The sequence below is a fragment of the Podarcis pityusensis genome (assembly GCF_964106645.2).
Source record: "Podarcis pityusensis genome assembly, chromosome: 7".
NCBI lineage: Eukaryota > Metazoa > Chordata > Lepidosauria > Squamata > Lacertidae > Podarcis > Podarcis pityusensis.
The window spans coordinates 42504803-42524939 of NC_138031.1; the positions used below are offsets into that span (position 1 = coordinate 42504803).

At 41.8% G+C, this 20137-nt stretch overlaps 1 protein-coding gene across 1 annotated transcript in view; it reads left to right on the forward strand.

The window, feature by feature from the left end:
* LOC308481766 (ras-related protein Rab-10-like) overlaps positions 1-15804 on the forward strand; it is a 35327-nt gene extending 19523 nt beyond the window's left edge. Inside the window, exons 4-6 of the mRNA XM_081014476.1 lie at positions 5923-6012; positions 12674-12775; positions 15524-15804. Coding sequence (XP_080870602.1) covers positions 5923-6012; positions 12674-12775; positions 15524-15601 — 270 coding nt within the window. The 3' untranslated portion in view covers positions 15602-15804. The remainder of the gene's footprint in view (positions 1-5922; positions 6013-12673; positions 12776-15523) is intronic.
* The last annotated feature ends 4333 nt before the right edge of the window (positions 15805-20137 follow it).

Consider the following 20137-nt stretch of genomic DNA (forward strand, 5'->3'; position numbering starts at 1 on the left):
CCTTGCACATGGCTGCAAGGCTTGGTTTAAAAAGCTCCTGTTGGGAACTTTCCCCCTAAGTATCATAAAGGTGACTGAATGGGATTTGACCTTGTTTTGAATATGTTGGCCTTGTTTTGAATAGGTGATCTGCTTGCACTGCAAGTACTAATAGTGTGCAGAGAATTTCTGCATCTTTTAGTTTAGCTAAATGGCAGCCCTTCAACCATTGTTGCATTCCAATTATCCCTGACCAATAGTCACGCTGACTGGGTCTGATGTGAGTTGGAGTCCAAGAACAAGATGTTAGCTACCCATGGTGGTATAATAATAATAATAATAATAATAATAATAATAATACCTCACCCATCTGACTGGGTTGCCCCAGCCACCCTGAGCAGTCTAGAACCATCCTAATACTTTATATATTTTATTTTGAATATCATTAATCCAATAGTTGTCGATGCCTCTGTGTCACAACTAACGTCTTTGTAGATCTGTCAGAGTTAACCAGCAAGTGCGATATTAAAGAATAATGTAAATGTTTGTATGCCAGTTATGCTAATAATGTGCAAGGCTTGCAGATTCTGTTGTGGGGAAACATTACTTTTCAAGACAGGTCAAGATATACTGGGACTTTAATATTTAAATCATTCTTACCTTTCAAATGAAGGACAGCTTAATACTCTGCGCTTATAATGCTGATCGCAGCAAGTTTCAAGACAATCAGCATGTTTATTACAGGAAAATTGCTTCAAAATACAAGTTTGCTTTACAAATTTCTCATATGAGGGTGCAAGATTGATATAGTCCTTTCTCTCTCACAGGTGCTCAATTAAAAAATATGAGCACCTGTGAGAGAGAAAGGGCTACATCAATCTTGCACCCTCATATGAGAAATTTGTAAAGCAAACTTGTATACTGCAAACTTGTAATCAGTTTTAGAACATCGTTCAGCATGCTCATGGTATAAAGTGGCTTTGAAGTCAAATATTAATTTATAAAGATGAAGGAGGTGGCCATTTTATGACACACAAAGGTATTCTCATATGTTTGTGGGGCAGAAACTGGGGAGAGGAGAAAGCGTTCCCCGCAACCAGCCCTCCTTGTTCCCGAGGAGTCCTACCCGCACTCCTGCCTGGGAGCTGCAGCTTTCAGGGCAGAGGCAGGTCCTCTGTGTAAAGACTGTCTGGGTGAATTTGCTCACACTTTTCAGTACCCCACAAATCTGAATACTGAGCTAAATATTTAACATGCAGCCTTACTGCAAAGGCCACCCTACAAGTGATGCTTTAAAGTGCTTTTTGCATTTAACATACATATTTTTAAAAATGCAAGTACCATCAGATGGGGGAGGGCTTATAATTAGCAGGAGTATAACAGACAGGGAGAATGAATTTAACTCAAGAGGGGGGAAATTCCTCTTGATGCTGTTTGCATTGGCACCCTTTTGGGATTTCCTCTCAATGCAAATAGCACTTTCAGAAGCAGGGATTTCTTGCACCCTTCCTGCAGTGCCTGATTCACCCTATGTCCAGCCAATGCTCTTTGCATTATTTTCATTTTTATTTTTGCAACCTGCATGTTAACATCGCAAATTGTTGGGCCCTTAATACCAGCTTTTGGGCTGATCAGGTACAAGATGTCCCTTGCACTGAACCTCTATGCATAATCTATTACTTTTGTGTACTAGTGTTCATGTTATTAAACTGCTCCTCCTTGTGGCCAAAGATCATATAGAATCCAGATGATGAGCTGACTGTTGTTAATCTTCAGAGCTGTAAAATCAGTCTCAATTTTTCCCTTATTGAAGGATCTTCTTGTCCTTGGCTTCAGGGATGACCATAGGAAGCTAATGTAAGTAACTGGTCCTAGATTTCTTAAGCTAATTGAAATATACTCAGAGTCCTGCAGTGATTTCATGCTCTTTATTGCAGCTTGTTAAACAGTGATTGAATTTCCCCCCAAACCTCAGGCCTTTATATACTTTATTTACACAATGAGTCTCATCTAATTGGCTGATTCTGCTTCCCTCCTGGAGCCTGATTGGTCTTCGCCTGCAAGCCAATCAGTTGTTGCATTCTAGGATCCTACCTGCCTATTGTTCTAGAATCCAAGCTTAGTACATAACACTAATGTTAATAATTTGAATTTTGCAAAACTCTATAAGAGAAGCTACTCACTATTTTAAGATTTTGGTTGAAGCAACATGTATAATTGCATTTTTCGGGGGTGGGTGGGAATGATTTGTTTATCATTGCCCTTCTTTGCCTTTTTGTGATTTAAAAAAATGAATTTGGAAGAACAGCTCAGGCAACAAGATACATAACTTTCACAATGCAGGAAAAAGGAAGCACACTTTCATTTTGTTTAAGTACTACTTTTTTCTATCTCTTCAAATGTGGAATGCTTAAATCAAATGTTATTAGGAAGCATGCTACTTCTCTCATTAAATAATAAAAAGGTAAACTACTCTATTTATTATATGCAGTTTTAGGAACTTAGAATATAATTTTATATAGAAGAATCAATGATCTTAATGAGTAAAGCTTCAGTACCCATTGAAACAACCATCATTTTCTTCTATTAATCCAGGTCAGATTGATTCATTATTTTCAGCTTGTGCTTTGCACCCTTGCAATGAGCTTACTTCATTTGAAAGACTACATTATCCTGAACATCAGCTGCAGTTATGAAATGAGATTAGTTGAGTGGATTAAAAAGATGAAACAGTAACCTTAATAATTTTGCCTGCTGCTGTACTGCTGAAATGAAGCAACATAGTTGTGAGTCGGCATAACTCTACTGATGTTTCATGAATAAAAACCATGTTCCTTCATGCCTTTTCAGATGTTTACATCAACACAGTGGGGTGGGACTTTGTTCTCCCCTTATAATTCATAAACACAAGGCTGATGTTTTGTGCAAAGTGACTTTTGTAGCTTCACTGAAGCCAAACAAGTCACTTCAACTTGACACACTCAATTCAGTGAATTCTCCCATTTCCCTGTCAAGAATTAGAACAAGTTTTGATGTCCGTGTTAAATATCTGGATATTTGTCCTCTTGCAACTGAAGAAGACCACTGGTTCCAATAAGCCATTTAATTGGTTGGCTCCAGAGGCGATTTGCACAAGCAGAAACGTTGGCTTGCCCAAGAGGTGTGTGTATGTCGTTTCCTCACTCTGTCAGCAGCCCACTGTGCCACATCCCACACTGTCAGGATTGACTTTTCGGAAGGCTCTGGCAACTGCAGTTCAGAGGACGGAGTGGGAAAGCCCTGTTCCTTGAACATAACATCATTCACGGTTCTCTGTATCCAGCCCATTAAGTATCACTAACTTTACAATACACATACATTTGTAAATGCCAGGATCTGTTTCAGAACATGTTTCTTCTAATTTAGATATTCATAGATGCCATCAATTGCCTTGAAGTAAGAGAGCTATCCATTATATGCCCACATTGTATGCTTCAGTCACAGGGATTATTTTACCCTCTGTTCTTGAGGAAGTTATTGCTGCGGTTCATGTATGTCTTGACCTAGGATCTGTGAGCTGTCAGAAAGCAGTAGAAGTAAATCTAACTCAAGGAGACACCTAATTGAAAGTCAAAAATAACAATAACATTGTGAATACTTTACTAGAGATAGGATAGTTTCCACCAGTAGGAGCTAGGGACTTTCTTGAAACAGAAACGTAAAGATTTGTGCCCAGTCCTGTGCATGGGACTTACTTCATAGCATATGTACATAGGATTGTGGCCTTGCTTATTGCTGGATAGGAGTAGTGGTTTCTCTTCTAACATTGATTTCTATGTGTATTGCCAAGGCCTTTAGGGGTACACCCTGGGCAAAAGCAAGTAAGCATGTGCTATGATATACCACCCTCTTTCAAGGAAAATATTCTAAATTGGGCGGGCAGGTGATTTGTAGTGGATCTTGTGATTTGGGAAGCACTATGGGAGCTTGTATGAGTCCTTGTTGAACCAAGAACCCAGCATGTAGTAAACTTGGTTGTGGAGGATCTATCTATCTACCTATCAATCATCTTCCAGCTTGTGCCTCTGATATCATTGTATTGGCATTCACTAAGAAGTAAGTAGTTTCCTTAGCTCAAAGAAATATAGAAGGGGGCAGGAAGGCCTGAATAATATAGAACAGTGCCTTGTGGCAGTCAGATTATTTGTTCATCTAGTCCAGAATCATCTGCTCTGACTGGTGGTGTCTCTGGTACATGATCCTTCTAGCTGGAGGTGGCAGGGATTGAACCTAGGAACTTCTGACAAGAAAGCAAGTACTATACTATCACTGAGCTATAAGCTCTCCATAGGAATAAGTCAAATGAGGTAGCTGGGCTTGAGAACGTACTTCAACCCCCGGGAGAAGAATGAGTTGTATACATCAGCCATCCTTCTCAGAGTAGACTTATTAAAATTAATATATGTGACTAACTTAGGTTCATTACTTTCAGTGGGTCCACTCTGAGTTAGTGGCATACAAACCCGTTTGTTTGGAGAGGTATATCCTGCTGTTGAGTGTATGTGGTATAAGAAGCTCTGCTAATGGGTTGCTTTTTTAGGGTGCTGATCTTGTCTGTCTTATGTATTGAACAGGGATGTTTGTGTTGTTGCTGTTGTTGTTCTTGTTGTTGTTGTTGTTGTTGTTTTGTTGTTTAGTCGTGTCCGACTCTTCGTGACCCCATGGACCAGAGCACGCCAGGCACTCCTGTCTTCCACTGACTCCCGCAGTTTGGTCAAACTCATGCTGGTAGCTTCGAGAACACTGTCCAACCATCTTGTCCTCTGTCGCTCCTTCTCCTTGTGCCCTCCATCTTTCCCAACATCAGGGTCTTTTCCAGGGAGTCTTCTCTTCTCATGAGGTGGCCAAAGTATTGGCACCTCAGCTTCAGGATCTGTCCTTCCAGTGAGCATCCACGACTGATTTCCTTCAGAATGGGATGTAGGAGTGCAAATATCCAGAGATGCAGTGATCAGGTGGGATTGCTATGAGGAATTATAACAGATATAGAGTAAGCCATCTGTGTCAGCAATGAAAGCATTGCGTTGACTGGGTTTAAACTATTTTGATATGATTCTTGATAACAATCCCACCTGATCACTACATCTCTGGATATTTGCACTCCTACAATGGATAGGTTTGATCTTCTTGCAGTCCATGGGACTCTCAAGAGTCTTCTCCAGCACCATAATTCAAAAGCATCAATTCTTCGGCGATCAGCCTTCTTTATGGCCCAGCTCTCACTTCCATACATCACTACTGGGAAAACCATAGCTTTAACTATACGGGCCTTTGTTGGCAAGGTGATGTCTCTGCTTTTTAAGATGCTGTCTAGGTTTGCTGTCTAGGTTTAAGATGCTGTCTAGGTTGTTGCTATTTTGCTTAATTACTGTAGCTTTTGTTTTACCCACCTGTACTGAACAATGCATGTTGAAAATATTTTGCTTTCCCAGAATAGTATCTTTCCGTTCCATCAGTTCCATTTAGCTGGTAACTAGATATTTGCAGCCCACCCCCACCCCGGTTTTTAAGCCTCATGCACACATCATCCATTTTTAATTTGTGGCTATGGATTGTAACTGATGAACTTCTGCCTTGGCACCTTTCCCTCTGGCTCCCCAAGAATATGCAAGATTGGTGTAAAGGTTGTGTTGCTGGTGCAATGCCATAGTTCATGGGATTGATCTAGGCCTAGGACTTTAACCTTGCATAGTGATTAAGCTAGAACCCTGCATCAGGATGAGGCTCCAGATCCAACATGTTCTGTCTCTTCTTAGTTCACTAAAGTTGTAGATGATGGTGCAACTTGCCTCAGACTCCGTTTTTTATATTTATTGATGAAATGCTTATTGGGTGGGGGAAGAGCTGGACAGCATGTTTTGGAGTCCACTTTAGTGATACTCATTTCACTTCATTTGTTTATAGAAAACAGATGAAAACGTGGAGGTAATACTGCTGGGTAACAAGTGTGATAAGGAGACCGAACGTGTCATTCCCAAAAACAGAGGGAAAAAGGTAAGGCATTTATCACATTGTTTCACCTCTTCTTTTTTAAACAAAATACATAATATAAACCAGGGGTTGTCAACCTGGTCCCTACCACCAATTAGTGGGCATTTCAGGATTCTAGGTGGGCAGTAGGGGGTTCTACGGTACAAGCTGAACCCTCCTTCCATCGAGCACTGGTGGGCAGTAAGGAAATTTTACCATCAAGAAAGATGCATTAGTGGGCGGTAGGTATAAAAAGGTTGACTACCCCTGATATAAACATATAAAATACAATATCTGTATGAAGGGCAGATTTTTCAAGTGGTATCTCAATATAAGAGTTCCCTTTTAAGAAGAATGCATTATTTGCATATTTTGCATCAGTCTCTTGCATCTGGAATACGCAAATATTACAGTTTTTACTTGATCTATACAAGTAAATACAGGCCTCCTACAGAAGGTGAGCAAACTGCATGCTTTTTTGGAACCATTTGTGGTTAGTCAACTAAAAGCTATCGTGATGAATATTCAACCAGGGGGCAGTGTTGGCGTATCGCATTTTCTGGCTTCTAAATAGTCCAATGCTTTTTTCAATTGTATGGTTAACAGAGTAACTTTGTGTTAATGGAACAATCCATTACCTTTTCTCATTCCTTTCTAAATTTTGTTTGAATTGCTCTTCCATTCCTTTGTCACAATATAGGAAATAATTCTGATTTCTCTCCATTTGGTGAAATTTTCCTAGGGAGCAGAACAACCAATATTACCTGCTTTCATCAAGTAGTATCATGTAGTATTTGAATCATAGAATCATAGAGTTGGAAGAGACCACAAGGGCCATCGAGTCCAACCCCCTGCCAAGCAGGAAACACCATCAGAGCATTCCTGACATATGGTTGTCAAGCCTCTGCTTAAAGACCTCCAAAGAAGGAGACTCCACCACACTCCTTGGCAGCAAATTCCACTGTCGAACAGCTCTTACTGTCAGGAAGTTCTTCCTAATGTTTAGGTGGAATCTTCTTTCTTGTAGTTTGGATCCATTGCTCCGTGTCCGCTTCTCTGGAGCAGCAGAAAACAACCTTTCTCCCTCCTCTATGTGACATCCTTTTATATATTTGAACATGGCTATCATATCACCCCTTAACCTTCTCTTCTCCAGGCTAAACATGCCCAGCTCCCTTAGCCGTTCCTCATAAGGCATCGTTTCCAGGCCTTTGACCATTTTGGTTGCCCTCCTCTGGACACGTTTTATTTGCTTTGCTAATAAATTAGGAGCATTTTGTCATATATAACTGTAAACATTGAGCAAGCTCACTATTATCCTTAGAGCAGGGGTTTTCAACCAGTGTGCCATGGCAACACTGGCCTCTGTCCCTCTTTCCTTCCCTCCCTCCTCTAATGCTCTCTTGTGTCTCTGCCTCCCAAAGGCTTGCACAGCTCTTTGTTGCAGCAGCCCTGGCTACAAGCTCCCCAGACAAATGGCACCTCTGGGGCTGGCCAAGGGGTGCTGGTTGCCAGGAGCTAAGGCAGCCTTGGAGTAAGCAATCAAGTGGGCGAGGGAGCCCAGCTAGCCAGTCCACCAGCCCTTGCTGTTGGAAATGGACAGACAAGTGGGGTGGCTGAACAGGCAGGCAGGTGCTGCGCTGGCCTTGCTGTGCCTGCTGTGTGCAAGGCCTGCCTGGGAGTTGAGTGTCTGGTGCTGAAGAGGAGCCATTCTGCCATGCAAGCCTGGCAGTGCCCGCTGCTGCCATTGCTGCCTCCCAAGGTGAGTAAGGTGCTGGCCTCATGTTCACCTTTGGCCAGTCTCCATCGGGCCACTAAGGCTGAGGGCATCCTCTTCCCAGGCCCCTGTGGGGCAGTGTGAGGAGGCACTTCTCTTTGGGGCAGCTTAGCCCTACAGCATCAGGTGTCTCCAGACCATTCAGAAGGCCTGACTGTAATCCTATGCACCATTTTAACCAAGATGTAAGGCAGTGGTTTTCAACCAATATGCTGTGGCACCCTGGGATGCCTTGAATGATGGTCAGGGGTGCCGTGGGCAACACTGGCCTCTGTCCCTCTTTCCTTCCCTCCCTCCTCTGATGCCCTCTTGTGTCTCTGCCTTCCAAAGGCTTGCACAGCTGTTTATTGCAGCAGCCCTAGCTACAAGCTCCCCAGGCAAATGGTGCCTCTGAGAGGCATCTCTCTTTGGGGTGGGGCAGCTCAGAGACCAGTGATGGCAGCAGCAGGTGCCTGGAAGACTCCCAAGGAGAGGGGAGAGGAGAGGAGGCTGAGGGAACACTCCACAAGGAAGGGTGTTTGAAAAAGAGTGAGAGGCTGCCAGCTCTGCAGGCAAGGGGTGACATAACTGGGCTCCTGAGCCCCACAGGGGTGCCGCAGAAAGAATGTAGTTGGTCAAGGGAGCCGTGAACTCAAAAAGGTTGAAAACCTCTTCCTTAGAGGACTCTAAAGATAGAATGTATGAAAAATCCTTCATTGGCCTTTGGGAGTGCACAAATGAACTTTAGTCTTGTCCTGAGCAGTGTGATTTAAGTCATTATTGAAATCACTAAGCAAATAGATAAATTTTAATTATTTGATTTGAATCAAATTTCCCATACTAATCGGTTGATCTAATTACAAAAAATATATAATTGCTCAGATCCTAAGATAACTTATCCTAAGATAAGTTAAGGAAGCTCACAGAGGGGGAAATCTTTCTATCTCCACCCACCTGTAGCTCCCTCCCTTTCCACCGTGCCTGCCCACATGGCACCTGCAAAAAGTATTGGTAAATATTCCCACCGTGTTCAGTGGAATGTGGACATGTTCAATGTAGGAGAGGCTGAGCCAGTGCAAACAGGATCTGAGCAGGAATGCAAAGTCTCTCGTGTATTGTGATTTTTGGAGGGAATATTTACTAAGACTAGGGCACCCTGTTGGAGATCCCTGCCTTTTGTCTTTAACTTCCCTTTTTGGAACAGTGTTGAATGTGAACTAAACCAAGATTGAAACACATTTCTTTTGAAAAATCATCATATAAGCTCTAAGTACAGGTTCTAAGAGAACCTTACACATTCCCTTAATTAAAATTATGAGATGTTCTGACATATGTTGTGTGGGTGGTAGAAATATTAAAGGCTAGACAAATGTGCTATTTTTCAGTTAGAAACGCCTAGGCAACATTTTCCAGCTTTAAAACTCATGCCTTTATGTAGTTATCCATTTCAATTTATGTCCTGCCTGTTTTCTGTTTGTATTGTTGTTTGTTTGAATATGATAGTTGCATCTTTATTAACCTTTATGTGGCACTTTATACGGGGAAGCTTTGAAATCCTGTTTGCCTTTACAGAAACCTTACCATTTTTATTACTATTTGTAACATCCCACCCCCCTTTTTTTATATAGCTGTTTTATTTATTTGGACCATTTTGTCCCTGCTCTTCAGCTCCAAATGCTTCTGAAGAGTAGCTGACAGTAAAAATAAAAATATATAAAAAACTAGATACCGTATTAGGTAAAGGTAAAGGGACCCCTGACCATTAGGTCCAGTCATGACCAACTCTGGGGTTGCGGCGCTCATCTCGCTTTATTGGCCGAGGGAGCTGGCGTACAGCTTCCGGGTCATGTGGCCAGCATGACTAAGCTGCTTCTGGCGAACCAGAGCAGCACACGGAAACGCCGTTTACCTTCCCGCCAGAGCGGTACCTATTTATCTACTTGCATCGCGTGCTTTCGAACTGCTAGGTTGGCAGGAGCAGGGACCAAGCAACGGGAGCTCACCCCATCGCGGGGATTTAAATCGTCAACCTTCTGATCAGCAAGTCCTAGGCTCTGTGGTTTAACCCACAGCGCCACCCGTGTACAGTATAGAACATTAAAAGGAGCAGAACATTAAAATAGGAGTTTCATACTTTCTTAGCTCTGGTTTTATTCTGTATTTTAAAAGGTATTAAGCCAAACATCTAAATAAATACAATTTATTTCCTTGGCACTGGAAGGGGATGGCACCAACAGGTGAGCCTCTCTGGGGGAGAGTGTTCTAATGATGGAGTGCTACACCAAAAAGTGTTGGATATCCTCATCCTTCTCTCTTCTTCAAATACAGATGACCCTCAGAGAGTAGCCTCAGAAAAGGATCTGGGCTTGTATTCAGTGAAGTCGACCCATTTATGCAAGGACTTCTGCTTGCACAATGGAATCTGTCCTTCTGCTCTCCTCTTCCTGAGCTGGCCCCACCCCCCATCACCACCACAAAAAAAGTCCGCTCTGGATGGATAAGGGAACCCCCAGAACAGGTTGGTGGAGCACGGCAGGAGGAAAAGAATTATAAGTTGCATTGCACAAGTGGAAGTCCTTGCAGAAATGGGACCACTTTGTTGGGTACAACCCCATGTGCTTTCAGGTGTTTACTGAGATAAACAAATAATGGTCTTCATATTAGTGCTTTGCTGTGTTTTCAATTAGATTATTCAGTTTTAAAATGTTTAATTGACTTAAAGGGTGCCCATGCTTATTCAGGCAGCAATTATTTGTTTAAAAGTTTCTTTCAACTACTACTGCTGCTGCTGCTACTTATTACTATTATTATTAAATCATGTTATAGCCTGTCCTTCTTCCCAAAGGACCCCGGGGGGCTTTCTTACCATATGACCACTGTTTCTAGATTGGGAGCACCATTTTAACAGGCACTTCATGCCCCCTTTCCTTGGTTTAGGAAGGAATGCCTTTAACTGAGCAATGGGGGACCTTCTTTCCACAAAGAACTGCATTTCCTCAAGGGTAATGTTTGTGGTTGGGTGGGTCCAGAATCACACCCTGCAACCTTCATTCTCTGAAGATCACCACACACACATGCGCACTCACACACACATACACACCTCTTCCCCCCCCCAACAAACATGCTCCTTGACTATGGCCCATCAAAAGCCGCCAACTCAAGGCATCCTAAGTTCTAGCACAAAGAGGGGGGGCAAGGAAGCTGGTTTATTTGGAGCGACCCCAAAGTCCCTTGAGCAGCTTAAAGCAGCACCTCCCCATCTTTTCCTCTCACGTTTCCCAACAGAAGGGCAGGGGAGTAGCTGCTTCATTGCTTTTGGAGAACCAGCTCCACACAAAACAAGCTTCCCTCACTCTTCAGCTTCCATTTATTTGCCAGTTAACTGACAAAAAATAAAAACACTTGCGATTCTTATTATTTTTAATTAACCAGGTTGAAGACCTATGTGAGATTTTTCAGGGACACATCTTTATAAGCCTCTTTTTTACCGCAAGAACACACATTTTTCACCTCAGATTTTCATGCTAACCGTCCCAAAATTTTGGTAGTTAGGATTCAAGCCTTTGTTTTGGATGGGATTCTAAAAATCTTCCTAATGTGATTCATTAAATTATTTATTTCCCCATGGCTTACTTCTATTGGCACGAATAATTCAATCCTTTTCATTTGTTCCTGTAATCAACTATAGAAACCAGTAATTACAGGTGCTCAAAATAGCTATAAATTGTATGCCTCCCTCCCTCCCCCACTAGCCTAGAAGAAAGACATTTTCTAGGGAGCTACACTCATTTCAGGAGAAATTATTAGATTTGCTATTCAAAAAGGCATGCATGCCCTTTTCTTTCTCAATTTATTTGACCTTTCTTTTCTCCTTTGTAAGATCTCCATGGGGATCATAAGGCCAAACATGTTTGAAAAGCATGTCTGAGAAATGTCACTGCAAAAATGTTTTTAAAGCTTTGTAGAGTCCATACATTGGTGATATTTTACGTTTGAAACAAGTATAACCTAAGATTAGAATGAAATTATTGTTGTATAGTAGAAATATGTTGTTGTTGTTGTCATGGTCATCGTCGTTGATTTATTAATTGCCTTCTAAACGACTGTCTCAAGGCAATTCACACATTAAAACAGTTGAAAACCCCAAAACAACAAATACATTTAAAACAAGACTGAAAGCATAACAATGTAGACACTCGTGGTTAAGACCCATTTATGTTGTGTTGAGGGGAATAAATAAATGGGGAGTGGGGGAACCCACTGTTTCCCATTCTCCATTTATTTATTTACTTTCTCCACCTGTACACCTAACAGATTTTCCACACGTACCAACCTTTGTGAAGGTAGCATGAAGACTCTGACAGCATCCCAGAGCCGAGAGTGTCTGCTGTCTGTGCAGTCTTTGAGAATGACAATGCGTGGGTCATATTGGTTTGAACCCAGCTAAATAAGGAGACTTACTGTAGGTTAAATCTTGCTGTTAAGGAGACTTGCTGTAGGTTATTATTATCCAATAATAATGGGGGGGGGGAGCAGAGGGGAGAGAGAATAGATGATGTCTATGGATATACGTAAAAGCAAACCCCCATTTAGGTGGGCTTATGTTCCAAGGCACCATGCATATATTTGAGATACAACTGAAAACCCCCACCATATCCCTTTTTGTGACATTTTTTATTCACCTCTGGGTTCGGCGCAATGCGCATGTGCATAGTCATGCACATATTGAACACGGTTAATGGGGGGGGTTCCTGTATATTCATTCCCAACCCTAAACAGACTGTGAAATGAGGTCTGTTGATTTCATTCTGTGACAGAGTTTGTAACAGGGATGGTGCAAGCCTCTTTTCAAATTGAGTTTGCTATGAATTGCACTTTCCAGGCATTAGCAGTGTTTGAATTCAGACTCATGTTCCTTTTTTCCCCCAGCTTGCTTGGGAATATGGAATACCCTTTTTTGAGACCAGTGCTAAGGACAATATTAACATTGAAGATGCCTTTTTAGTGCTAGCTAAAGAAATATTGAACAAGGTAAGCTCACTGCAACAACTTTTTTTTCTTAGACCGAATCTTGTAAATTAGATGGCCCAGAAATACAAATTCATTCCTGCTCTGTGAATATATTTAGCTTACTAATTGTTGTCTTTACCTTAACAAACAATGATGTTTTGAAGAAAGAAAATACATGTGATAGGGAAAGTTTAAACATATGGATCTACTGACTATGTACCTCCATCCACCTACTAACCTATAAGTTTGGGATCAGAAATCTCCAGATGTTGTTGGCTAGGCTCTGGCTCCTGTAGAGACAGACTGGGGCCTTCTTAAAGGGATAGACACAGAGGCCATTCTGCCTGAGGATCCTCACTTTAAGGTTTCTGATCATGTTGACTCAGTCTACAGTCTCATCCAGTCCAAAAACAATGACCACTTCAGACCCATCCAATCTCTCCAATAGTTTACCTAAAATCTACTTTCCACCCTACCCACCATGATACACCAGTTCCTCTGTCCACAAATCTATGGTGTGACCACATTTGGAATACGATGTACAGTTCTGGTCTCCTCACCTCAAAAAGGGTACTCCACATAAAAAATAAATTATAATATAAAACAGCAACATATCTGCTACCACCTGGGACTGATGAAGAGCTATTGGAGGTTTCGAGCTTAAATTGTCCAGAGCAACCGTTGGGGAGGAAGATTGGCTTACTGGAGAAAGAGCAGAGGATTAGGGGACAACCAAGTCTTTGGTCTTCTATAGCCTCTTCCCCTACCAACAGTGAAGGATAGGGGGCTTTGTCAAGAGGTTTTCCCTGCTATTCCAGTCATCTAGTGAGAAGATGTATAACAAGTGCACTGGAGGTAACCCTAGGGGGTTGTAAGAAGGGGCTGGCAAGAGGCCCACTGGATCTGTTGCTCCCCAAGCTACTGTCATGAGTGTCATGAGGCTCAGAAACTGAAGAGACCCTGTCACCAACTCATTAAGTGTAGAGAGACCTTGGCGAGTGGACACCACCAAAGAGCAAGGCAAGCCAGAAGTCATTCTGATGGACTTGCGAAACCTACTCTCCAAGCTGAAAACACAACTGAATTCCACTGTGGTCAGCATTCATCCCATGTTTGTCATATAGCAGGAATGCAGAGCCTGTGGTCTCCATATGTTGTTGGACTGCAGCTCCCATCATCCCTGATCACTGGCCACGCAAGTTAGGGCTGATGGGAGCTGACGTTTAAGGAAACAAGCCAGGATCAGAAATCATACTTTGAAGTTGACTTGTTTCCCTAAACTACAGTTTGTCTGAGCTCAGATGTAGCAATAAACCCATTAGTTTAAATTGGAAGTGAAAGCTCCTATTTTTTTTGTCAGGAGGGGATGGAGAGCTGATGAGCCCAAGCTTTGTTCATGTAACACAAAACTATAAGTTAGCATTATGCCCAAAGGTGGCCATAGTGTCCACAAAAGCTGGCCGTTCTTTGTGTCTCATGGAAAACACTGTTAATTTGAAAGTGTGGCTTCTGTTGTTAGGAAGAGCTGAACTACCTTGAATGGGTATGTTTTTATACGGGAAATTGAAAATAAATGAAAAACGGAGTAACTGAACTATGCATTTCTATGACTTTCAGGAATACTGTCCACCCCCGTCCTAAGTATACGTTTAAGAAATTTGTGTCATGCACATTCTCTTACATAATATGTGTTTTGACAGCATCTAGAATCCTGAATTGGCTTCAGCATCTGGGAAAGATACTGAGCTGTCTGATTCATCTCACATACTTTCGCCTTGTCAGGAGACTGAGTCTTGTTGTTCTGACATTGAAGTGCTATTGGTGAATTAAATTCCTTAACCTTAGCGTAATGCATTTTGCTATTGTTTCTATTTTTAAAAAAGAAAGACTACAGTGAGAGAAATCTAGGAATTCCAGATTGCAGTCAATTCCGAACAGACAGCACTACTTCATACAGTATATAATTTGTGTATGAATTCACTGACGCACAATGCAGTGATGGTCACTAGCTTAGAAGTCTTCAAAGGGGGATTAGGCAAAATCATGGATGATAAGTCTATCAGTGGCTGCTAGCCATAATTGCTATATGAAATCTTCATGTTCAGAGACAGCATGCCACTCAGCATTAGTTGCTGGGAAACAAATAGCAGGAGAACAAGATTGTCTTCAAGTTCTGCCCAAAGGCATCTGCCTAGTCATATAGGGAACAGCATGCTGATCCAACAGGCTTTTAGTCTTGAGGGTAGCACTGGACTGCAGCACGTGGACAACAGTCATCAGGCTATCCTGATCCACAGCCTTTCAGGGTTGCTGTAAAGATGTAATTATGTGCTTATCCACTGCTAGAGAAGGTAGCTGAGCTCTGGTCAACCACACGTATACCAGGAAGTCAGAATAGCCCAAGCCCCACTGGCCATGAACACGGATGGACTAGCACAGGCCTGCCTGAACTGGCAGAAACCTTGGGGTTTTTTTTACAACCAGTAGAGCATGAGACTTTTAATCCCAGGGCTGTGAGTTTGAGCCCACATTGGGCAAAAGATTCCTGCATTGCACAAGATGACCCTTGTGATCCCATCCAACTCTACGATTCTGTGATTCTATGAATCGCCACTCTACTATGGAATGCTGCTTTTAAAGTCATATTTATTAATGATTATTAATGTTATTCATAACTGTTTCAATTAGTATACTCCTTATTATCGCAAAGGTATTTGTAATGCTAACTTTGTTCACACTGGATTAAATTCTGATATTCTTTTCCCTCAGAATTCCTGTGCATCCCTTGACTTAGATGTAGTGGACCTATATGAAAAAACACGAAAGAGAAGTTGCTGCAAGCTGTGATGAGCAGTTTTGTATTCTTTCTGATCACGTTATCTATTTTGTACATACCAACACTTGAACTTTAATATTTTGTTCTCCCTTCAATGATATACAAAATACCCAATTGTTACTGGTATTGACAAAGCAACAGCACTGCCTGTCCACTAACATTTTATTTAACTGCCTGTTACAAATGTTCAAAATAAACAAAACTATGATTTGCACAGGAGGACTGTAAAGTATTATGCAAATACAAGCATAAGAAGTATCTTTGTGAAAGTGTTGGTTGTTTATACAGGAAATTTATGAAGTAGAAAGGTGGACGCAGTGGGGTGAAACTCAGCTGAAAAGATCTAGTTACAGGTAGGTAGCCATGTTGGTCTGCTGTTGTCGAAACAAAATTTAAAAAATCCTTCCAGCAGCACCTTAGAGACCAACTAAGTTTTTTCTTGGTATGAGCTTTCATGTGCATGCACACTTCTTCAGACACACTGAAACAGAAGTCACCAGACCCTTATATATAGTGAGAGGGTGGGGAGGGGTATTACTCAGAAGGGTGGTGGGAATGGGTGATTGGCCAATAGGTGTGGTAAACCTGTTGACAACTGTTAACAACTGCAATTGGTCTTACAGGAAAAAGCAATGGGTGAGAGGGCTAAAAATAGCTTTATCATGTATAATGAGATAAGAATCCAGTTGTCTCTATTCAGACCAGGTCTCTCCATGGTTTTAAGTTTGGTAATAAGTTGGAATTCAGCAACTTCTGATTCCAGTCTATTTCTGAAATTCTTTTGTAATAAGACAGCTACTTTGAGATCTTGTATAGAATGTCCTGGGAGACTGAAGTGTTCTCCTACTGGTTTCTCTGTCTTGTGATTCCTGATATAGATTTATGTCCATTTATCCTTTGGCGTAGAGTTTGGCCACCTGATCGGCATTCTGTACTGTAAACAGACGCTCTCAGAGGAACTCTCTGTACTGGACAACTCTATTAGGAATCACCCAGCTTGGCAAGAGTTCCACAAGGAAAAACAAACCAGTTACCACTCTCAACTGGAGTTACTGAAAAAACAGAAAAACAAAAAACTCTCTAACCTTTCCAACCTACAGGCTACTAATCAAAACAACAAGATCAACAATATTGTCAATCTCTCACAGCAAACACTCAGCCCAGCTGAGGAATCAGTCCTTTCACGTGGACTGTCATTCTGCCCTGCCAAATCCCCACACATGATCCTTTTCTGTGGGGACTTGGAAGCATTTTTCTGCCGTTTACGCCTGAAGGAGTTCTTTCAACACACACAAGAACAAGACAAAGTAGAACAAACAACATCTTCACAACACAACATCTCTCAGCCTACTGGGGAACAACTACCATCCTCCCAACACAGAACATTGACCTCCAACTACCACCGAAAAAATGTTACACGAAAAGGGATTCCACATGGACCCCTCCTGATGGACGCAATACTACACTAGATCTGTACATCGATTGCTTCCGCCACAGAATCCAAACGGATGTGACCAGAAAACACCATTGCTTACAACAAAATCTAAACCATGCTGAAAGGAGAGCCATAGATAATTTCAGGAACAACCCAGACATTATAATTAAAGAAGCGGACAAGCTGTTATTACATCCAGGAAACTGATTACATCCCGGAGGCTCACAGACAACTTTCCAATACTGCCTTTTACATAAAATTGGACTCAGACCCCACACAAGAATACAAAAAGAACTGAACAAGATTGTTAAGGAGCTACCCCCACACATCCAAGAACAGATCCTCACAAACACACCAGCAGAACCTCGACCAGGAACTTTCTATCTTCTACCTAAAATACACAAACCAGGAAATCCAGGACGCCCCATCATCTCAGGTATTGGCACTATTACTGTGGGTGTTTCCGGTTATATGGACTATGTTCTGGAACCATATGCCCTCAATGCTCCCAACTATGTATGTGACACCACAGATTTTCTGAGGAAAATACAATCTTTGAATAATCTTCCTAACAATACTATACTAGCCACTATGGATGTGGAATCTCTGTATACCAACATCCCACACATATAAGGAACACCATTTCAGATAAAATCACAGTGGACTTTGCTACCAAACTCTGCCATTTTGTCCTTATCCACAACAACTTCAAATTTGGTGATGACCTGTTCCTCCAGATCAGCGGCACAGCAATGGGCACTTGCATGGCCCCACAGTATGCCAACATCCTCATGGCAGATTTAGAACAACGTTTCCTAAACACCTAGCCACTCAAACCTCTCTTGTACCTGCAATACATTGATGATATTTTTATTATCTGGACACATGGTCAACAGACCCTGGACACCTTCCACCAGACATTCAATGACTTTCACCCCACCATCTACCTAACAATGAACCAATCTATGCAAGAAATACATTTTTTGGACACTACTATAAAAATACAGGATGGGCATATAGACACCTTATACCATAAATCAACTGACCGACAAACATATTTACATGCTTCTAGCTACCATCCCAAACGTACCAAACAATCCATTGTATATAGCCAGGGCCTATGTTACAGCTGCATCTGTTCCAACTTTACAGACAGAGACTCTCACCTAAGATATTTACAGCAAACCTTTTTAGAACTAAGATATCCGCCTGATGAAGTTAAACAACAGATCAACAGAGACAGACTGAAACCCAGAGAGAACTTGCTGCAAGACAGACCCAAAAAAGAAAATAACAGAATACCGCTAGTAATCACATACAGCTCTCAAGTTAAAACAGTCAGAGATCTACAACCTCTCCTAGACAATAACAGTTCTCTTTCTCAAGCTCTGGGAGGAAGACCTTTCATTGCCTACAGACAGCCACCCAATCTTAAACAACTCCTCACCCACAATAATACAACCAGACTTAACATGGACACTGGTACCAGAGCCTGCAATAAACCTAGATGCCAACTTTGCTGCCACATACACCCGGACTGTTGATTTAAAGCAGAGTCTCGTGCCCAGCGGAAGGATGAGGAGTATGTGCTGCATACTCTATATTGCTTTATTTACAGTTCAAAGCTGGTATATTACAGAAAGACATCTTGCCTCTGCCGGAGCAGAAAAATGCATCCTCTCTCCTCGACAGCTCGGAGAGAATCACACAGTGAAACTGCAAAGAACAGTGAAAAACAGGAAACCAGTGTACGTCACATCCAGTCTCCCTTTCCCGTGAGAAACTCCAACAGTACAGACTGTGGAATGTAAACACCTGTCTCGTGACAAGCCCTTTCGCTGCACAGTGAAGGAAAGCAGAAACCAACATCCTCCCCCTTTCTGTGAACATCACTGGGCAGCGTGTTCGTACAATATCAGTACAAACCCAACTTCTGCACATAGGTACAGTGTTGATCCCTTGATACAATCTTGGACAATACATCAGCAGGAATTTCATTACCTGGCATATAGGACACCGTTACGAGTCCCTTCTGAATACATTCCCTAGCATGCTGCAACTTTAATTGCAAGTGCTTCGTGCTTTGCTTACAACCTTCAGACTTCAGCAAAGCCAAACATGCTTTGTTGTCCTGGTAAACCTGGATTGGACATTTGACAGGAATTTTCATATCTTTGCACAATTGTATTAACCATTCACAATCCTTAAGTGAATAAGACAGTGCATTCAGTTCGGCTTCACAAGTACTTAAACTAACTGTTGTTTGCTTCTTGCATGACCAATCAAACAGACCTTGATTGTACATGTAGCAAACTCCAGACATACTTTTCCTGTCTGTAGTGTCACTTCCAAAACTTGCATCTGCAAATATCTCAAGACCACCAGACTTCTGATTGTTAAATCTCAGTCTGTAATGCATAGTGCCTTTCAAATACCGCGCTATGCGTTTCAGAGCTTTCCAATCCTTGACACTAGGATTGTTGACTTGTCTGCTTAGCAAATTACAGCTAACAGCAATGTCTGGTCTTGAACATCTGGCAATGAAGTTTAGCTTGCCTAGCACACTTCTGTACAGTGTAGTGTCAGAAAATGCTTCTTCAGTGTCATCTACCTGATAACCTGTTGTCATCGGTGTGTCTACAGGGTTAGCATCCATCAGATTTAGTTTGCTTAACACATCAGCAATTTTCCGTGACTGGTGTACTAGAATGTTACCATCTTGATCTCTCTCTATTTCCAGAGATAGGTAGTTGTTTACCTCACCAAGATCTTTCATGTCAAAGTGCTCTTTCAGTTGAGCTAGGGCGTTATTGTACATTGCGACATCTTTCCAAAAGAATAATAAATCATCAACATAAAACAAACAGTACAGTTTCTTTTGCCCCTCCTCTTTGACAAATACACATGGATCAGCTTTTCCTTGCTGAAAACCTAGAGAAAACAATACTTCAGTGAGTTTTGTGTGCCAACACCGTGCACTTTGTTTGAGACCATAAAGGGATTTCTTCAGAGCACAAACAAATCCCTGTTTTACCTGTACGCCATCAGGTGGAAGCATATAAAGTGATTCATCTAGAGATCCGTACAGAAAAGCTGTATTAATATCATGGTG